The sequence below is a fragment of the Ciona intestinalis genome, unplaced genomic scaffold (assembly GCF_000224145.3).
Source record: "Ciona intestinalis unplaced genomic scaffold, KH HT000172.1, whole genome shotgun sequence".
NCBI classification, from domain to species: domain Eukaryota; kingdom Metazoa; phylum Chordata; class Ascidiacea; order Phlebobranchia; family Cionidae; genus Ciona; species Ciona intestinalis.
Genome location: NW_004190494.1, coordinates 21,137 through 28,899, shown reverse-complemented (window position 1 = coordinate 28,899; position 7,763 = coordinate 21,137). Strand labels below are relative to the sequence as shown.

The 7,763-nt window shown below is 31.8% G+C and overlaps 1 protein-coding gene across 1 annotated transcript in view; it reads right to left on the bottom strand.

The window, feature by feature from the left end:
• LOC100182234 overlaps positions 1–7,763 on the bottom strand; it is a gene marked incomplete in the record, with an annotated part of 39,598 nt that overhangs the window by 21,845 nt on the left and 9,990 nt on the right. Inside the window, 2 exon segments of the mRNA XM_009864128.3 lie at positions 766–885; positions 3,005–3,100. Of these exon segments, the coding sequence (XP_009862430.1) occupies positions 766–885; positions 3,005–3,100 (216 nt within the window).

Sequence of the window (7,763 nt, the reverse complement as noted above, 5' to 3'; positions counted from 1 at the left end):
TAAAAAACAAGCAAACTTATATGATTTAGATGTTAACAAACACACATTAAAGGGGCATACCAACAAAATTATAAATTTGTTTATAGGTAGAAATGGTCAAACATGATTTTATGATACCACCAAGTTTAAGAAATAAAAACAACTTCATAAAATAAATCAAACCAGGTGTAAAAAAATGGTCATTAAACAAGGCATGACATTTTCTATAAATAAAAGTATTACTCAAGTTTAACTATTTATTTTTTTCTTATTTATTTGTGAATATGTATTTTTATCTCTGAATATGTAAAACAATTACAAACAATTTTTAAGTGAACAGACATATGAGCACTTTTTTAAGCAATTTTAAATTTAAGTTTCAATATGACTGCCCAACTTTTTTAAAAGATGATTATACAGCAAGTTTAAGTATCATGCATTTGTGTTGAAAATTAAATATGCTTTTAACAGCGTAAGCTCATGTTTATCCATAGATAAACTGAACATTTATGTAGCTATGTTCAAACAAGAAAAAAATATAAGTGAGTCAAGATTTTATAACTTTTGGTAAGTATAAACCTCTAGGTAAAAAAAACATATTTTAGAAAACTTAAAATACATATATATATTGAATAAATCCTAAAATTTAAACTTAAAAACAATGGTCAGGCTTAAATAAATGATTAAATATGTTTGACAATTATAAGTAAAACTTTCTTGACAATCACAAAACAGTGAAGTATAACTTAAAATAGTGATGTTTAAGATATGAATAGAATATCTTACTTCTTCCTGGGTAATGACAAATGGAGATGGAAACACTGATTCATCATGAACAAGTTCTTGTTTATCGCACATCTCATCATGGTTCAGGGATTTGCCGCGGCTTAGTTTTTTACGAGAAACCTAAAATAAGCTATGTATGTAGGTTTGTTGACAAATAAAGTATAACTAATGTGAACACTATATAGTAGTGGTAGAATGCATTAATTGCACCAAAAGCAATAAGATTAAGTATAGGATTAAGAATGAAAGTTTAAATAACCACCAGCTAAAGTTATACAAGTATACTAATCATTCAGTGGCGATAAAAAAAAAGTTTGTCCTAATATTTTCAATCCTCACATATTATAAAAAAATTCTATATGTTGTATTTCAACATATGTACAATGAAGTAACGACGTATGTACTTTACAGAAACTTTAAAATGCAATCCTGAAAAATAAGAACATCAGTATAATGTATAGAACACTAAACACCTCCCACATCTTTGGCACACAATATGGGAATGTAATGCGAATTACCAAATCACTAGATGATATATATTATTATTAGAGCTGAATAATAAAGAAAATTTGTTGGAGCTTCTAGCCATCGATGCTAGGTCTCGACTTGATGAATTATTCTATGAATTATTCAGTGAATTCTCTAATACGCCACGACAAGTTCACTGCCACACCATTATTAATCATCCATTGGTCATACTAAGCAAACCAACAAAGAAGAGCAACCTATATGTCTAATTGAACACATCTCATAATTTAATTTTTTAAGCTGGATATGAAATCACAGAATTTGCCACATAAAAAAAAATTCATTGGATAACGATCAAAAACCTGTTCAGGGAAATATTAATAAAATAAGGTAGTTAAATGCTTTTAAAAATAAACATTTTTCTTGACTTTTTTTACTACATTATGACCCTTTTGCTTTGTTGGTTAGGCAAGACTGTAAAACCAATTAGACAAAATAAAAATTAAAAATAGGTTTAAAGTTTGTAACCACCAACACATCAAAGAAAATAATAAGAAGTTGAGGTCCAGGCAGACCTCAGTAATTGAGTCTTGTTGTAATGACGCACAAAGTGCTTAAAGGGATTCTCATGGGTCGCCAGCAAGTGATTACTGCAAGTTAATGTCAGCACATGGTGCTTTATAAGTTCATGTAAAGCCAGGGTAAAATCCCTTGGGAATTATACTGCAACCAACTGTTTCAAGGCCATTGCATGGCACACATAGCAGAGAAAACAAAAAACACTACAATATAAAAGTCAGGAAAAATTAAAAATCAACTAATGAACTGCATTGGTTAAATTAGACAGGTTGGTTTGTTCTATGGGAATGGGAATCATACTTCATGTTCAATTCTTAAATGGTTTATTTGATTTTTAACTGGGAAATAAAGGACAGAAGAGTAAATGCGACTGGGAAGAAAAACTGAAAATTTGTTAAATAATAAATATTCCAGAACAATTTTCTAAATCCACAATTTTTTGAAAAAGTCGAACTATTTGGAACTAAATTAAAATAGACTGACGGTGTCATTTAAGAGAAATATATACGACTTACACAACAATTGGTTCGACTTGATTTTTGTTTGTTACATTTTCTTAGGAATTTTTTTAAATATATTATACTGATATTGTGATATAATAACAAGATAATATATGAACAACATACTGCAAATTCAGTCATTTGCACTGATAATTTATGTGAAGTGGCTTGTGTGCGAAAAACAGTGTATCACTAGCAACATCCAATTAGTAGTAAAAATGTAAACCTTATTAATAATTATATTAATTTTTTGTTTTACCATTATATACATTAGTAGGATACAATATTTATCAATTGATGTCCGATTAATACCGATTGTTGTTCAAACAATACCAATTGTCATACAACAATAATATAATTTAGGTAATATGTTAAAAACTATAGCAGCAGGGCAAGGAAAAGACTGTTTAAACTTGATTTTCAAAGCGTACAGTGATATTTCGTGTTATTTACTTGTATTTCTAATAATAATTACATAACGATACATCTTTTTAACTGCAAACTACGGGTTCTGTATTATTTTGATTAGCGACGCTTTTCGACTGAATAGGCCTCACCATGTCCCTATTATGTATTTATATACATGTTGACATAATAAAATACATTACTGTTCAAACTTTTTATAAGGCTTTTAAGTTTTTGTTTTATACAAAGAGAGAAAGAGAGAGGTTTTTTAATGCCAACACATTTACCTTATTTTCTTCATTGATTGGTTCAACAGATTGAATATTTGTAGATTCAATATTACAAGCTTCATCTAAACTACCATTCTGTGCTTCAACATTCACCTGTCAATATAATTTTTTCAATAACTAAACTAAAATGTTAAAACTGCAAACACATCTCCTCAGTAGCCTTTTTTAAAGGGACATACCAATGGAAAATCAAAATTTGTGTTTTGATAGATATGCTCAAAATGTGATCTAAAGATACCATCGAAGTTTAAAAATACAAAACAGCCATGGGCGCCTAACATGGGTATGTAGGGTATGCACGCATAACCTGGAAAAACACACAGTACCCAGGAGCAGCCTGAATAATATTCAATAATGAATCAATGTAAAATAAACACACGTTGATCCGCTTAGCATCGTAAAAGCAAGCAGTACATTGGTTTCAGTGAAACTAGTGTATGCATAGGTGGATCAAGGATTATTCTGACAGGGGTGTTTCCAAGAAAATGTTGGACTAATAGTTGCAAAGCGCTGTATTAATATGTGCGTAAATCAACCCGTAAGTTTTTATTCACCGCTTTCATGCGCCTGCGGTAGCAACATTAAACTATGCTAAGCGCAATAAAGTCATTGTTTACACAGGATTTACTCCAGACAAGCAGAATGTTTGAAATAGTAGAGATTTACATGTTGATTTATTAACGTCATAATAGCGATTTTTGTATTCAAATTTTGTTGTCCATGAATTTTCACTAACTAACCAAACGTTCGTTGTATATTTAACCTTCATATTGCTACAATATTTTGTTACATTACTTTTACAGCACAGGCTAGGCAGACTTAAAACATAATACGATACGCATATTTCTGGAAAGTCTATTACTATTTCACTATTGCTGCTAAACAGAGATGTTTTATCGCTGCATCGCAAACAAGATAAGTCGTAATAATCAACAGGGATGTGCTGAGTCGAGCTCGAACTGAAAAGCTCGTGCCTTAGCGTCTTTTTTGACTCAGCACTCAGCTGAAAACTGGGCCAAACCCTATGCTATTGCTACGCTGCACGCAAGAGAGAAAAATATTAAAAATGAAAAAAGGAAGCTACTAAAATATAACGAGACTAATCAGCATAGCTTTCTCTTTAATTATTTTTCGTTTGTTGTGAGAACCGCAATGTCAGCAAAGTTGCCCTAATGGAATTACAGCCAGTGTTGAATTAAAGCAGGTATCGAATTACACAAGCGCCCAATGCTATTGCTATAGTGTTGCATGCGAGAGTAAAAAATATTAAGAATGAAAAAAGTTAAGCTACTTAAAGGTAATGAGACTAGTCAGCATAGCGTTCTTTTTATTTATTTTTCGTTTGTTGTGAATTTGCTCTCTCAGCAAAAGTAACGAAACGTAATGTCTGCGAATTTGCCGGTAACGAATTACAGCGCGTATCGAATTACACGAGCGCTCAATGTTTCTGTATCTGATTAAATAAAAAGCCCAAAACTCTTAAACTTTTTTTTAGGAAATAAAAAAAACTGCTACAACAGTCATAAACATTTTTTTTTTAAACATTTTTTAATTAAATATATTTTATATGAATTTTACATTTTGCAACACTGGTAATTGCAAACCGAGACGTCTCTTTAACCACACATCACGTGTTCTGTATTATTTTGATTAGGGACGCTTTTCGAATGAATATGAACGTATTCTCGTACCCCTTTCTTCTTGATGACATTAAAGGTGCTCGGGCTCAAAGCTTGTTCGAACTTTTCGTTGAAGCTCAACGGTTGGCGAACCCGAGCTTTTAAAACTTCAGCACATCCCTAATATTCAACCTAAATCTGTTCCGTAAGTATTGCTGCTTTATATTCACAATGTTTTCCTCTGTCAGGCAGCATGTTTATTACGTAACAGTAGGGATTTACACGCGGATTCATTGCATCACACCAGAAAATGTTTCCATCAATTGCAACACACATCTAACTGAAAATGCGTTAATTGCCGCCGGTACTTCGAAGGTCTTACAATTTTTATGTCGCCTGCTGATCAAACAGTATCGCCGCCAGCCATTTCTGACATCAAACGGACGACTTGTGTTCAGCTTTTATGCACAGTAAATATAAAAACATTTCGCAAAGTTTGCCCAATCGAGATTATTGCTAAATAACAACAATCTGCCGATTATATCAACCCTAAAACCTAAATAAAGGTTATTCTACCTGGTGTAAATATGCAGCGATTTTCGAAAGAAAGTCGTAGTTAGTAAGGAATATTTATTTTTAGTAAAGGGTACCCTGGATTTTCAAAAATTAGGCGCCTATGAAAACAGCTCTAAAAAAATTAGTTTTAAAACCGAAAATTCGACCACTGAAGTAAAAATAAAAATTGGCCGTGGTGCAATGCATGGGATTTCCTAGTACAAAAAAGTCACTCAACTTTCATCGTTTCTAGTTTATAAAATACTAAAGAAAACTAAAATTTTATTTCTGTTTGGGTATAATGAATGTTTCTTCTTCATAACTATATAAAAAATATTGTAAAAAATATACTTTATTATGTCTTAATTTTTGGTTAAACATAGCTACATAATATGCTGACTCGGCACTTTTTTAAGTTTGGTTAATTTTTTACCCCTTTTTTAAATTAAAATGTTCATTATGTCGCACTAGTACCTACTGTACCATTTTTTATATAAAAAGTCAGTTTTCCGTATTTAACATTATGTTTGAAAATAGGCTGAGTCAGCATAATCTGATATGTACCTAAGTTCATTATAGCATTCATTATGCCAAAGCAGAAAAACTTGAATTTTCTTTAGTATTTTAGAAACTAGAAACGATCAATTAAGGTGAAATTTTTTCAAATAGGAAATCCTATGCAGCGAGTTTTTTTTCACGCGATCTTTTAAGAAGCCATATCATTTTGGCAAACTTTGATCATACCTTTAGGTTACACTTGAGCATATCTATCTACATACAATTTTTCATTTTTCGTGGATATGCCCCTTTAAAGTGAACAGGATGAGAAGGGCTGACCTACATCTATGTTTCTTATATATAGACACTAATGGCTTTGTGACAGCTGTATGCCATATTAACACACTACAGTTCAATGAATTTATCATGTGTAAGGATCTGGTATTCCGATGCTACGAATTTGAAAAGTCCTAACAGACAAAAGTAAAACTAGTATAATAAATTATATAATATATATATATATATCAAGTGAAGCAACCAGCACATTAAAAAAGGGGCTGTCATACAGATATATCTAGTTCAGTCAACGTTGTCACTGACGCAACATGAACGCTTTATTGGTTGCGCTCACTAATATATATTCCACTTTATAAGGTAAATTAAGACTAATATTCCATTAAAGGTGTATCCAAATAAGTATAAACTGATGAAACATTGGTACAAGTTTTACGCATGTTCATCGTGGATAATGTAACGAATATTTAGGTCAGAATTCTTTTGATAAATCATTAAGATTGTTGCATCACAAACGAGATTGTTGAACAACAATTGTGTTTGAAGATTAGTTTAAATGCAGATAGACCAAGATTATATAGATGGTAATTGGTGCAAATATAAGAGCGATGCTAACAGTAAATTGAAATCAACAAAAATTGTATCATTATATTACAAAGTATCGTCCTTGAACAGAGGCCAAAAACCGTCGTTTGTAGCCACCGCACAAGAACTTTTTCATTACGTCACTTTTCAGGAGAATAAATTCACACTGATTGTTTTGCTTGATAAGTGTTAAATGTATGGTACCGCATGTGTATTCCTTTATATCCTCGGTTGGGCGGGCACATTCCTCTCATTTGTTATATTATGGAATGACATAATTAATAGTTATGTTGCAATAGGACAAATGATGTATCAATTAAATGAAAAAAATGTTCCAATTCCAAGCGAACAAATATAATATTTAGTGATGTACTAAATCGTTAAAAATACGAGTCGGTTGAATAAAATATTTGGCCATTTGTGCAGAAGAAAATCGGCCGAATTATGTTTAGAGTCATCAGAACCTGCAGCAACCAGCCGTCGATTAAGCGACATAAAGTATTAGGGAAAAATACTTTATCAAAGGCAATGTGCCACAAATATCAACAGTTTTAAGTCTTGAATGTGGCAATAAAGCGTTGATTCATCTCTTAATAACGGGCCCATTTACAAACCAAAACAACCTGGAAGGTAAATCGTTGGGAATCATGACAGCAAAACAGCCCCTGGTTGCGCCCTGATATATATATATCTAAAATAATAATATAAAAGCTTTTGCCAAAATGCCATCGGCGGTCAGTCTCTTATCCAGTCAAAATATATCAAAATATATAAGACTTACGGTTGCATCTGTGCACGAGGAAAGGGGAATATTGGATGCAGAATGAAGCATTGGCTCTGTTGAGTTTGTCATTGACAGAGCAACAGACATTTTCACCTAAAGTAAATATTAAGAATTATTACTTGTCCAGTTGGGCTTGTTATAATCTTACATATTTGTTATTTAAACTATAAAATCAGCAATATATATATATCGTGAATTTTCATTTATCTTTCTGTAATGCATCAAAATGCATGAACAAGTGAAAAAATAGCGACGCTTTGCGACTGAACATAAAACGTATTCTCGTTTTCTCCTTGTATCTTATCTCTTATAATTCATCATTTTTACTTAAAAGAGTGCGGACCATGTTCATAGAAGTTGGTGCCTAAATGGCATTGTCAGTCTCTGCAAAAGAAGCGTATGAAAGAAGCGTTCTATAACT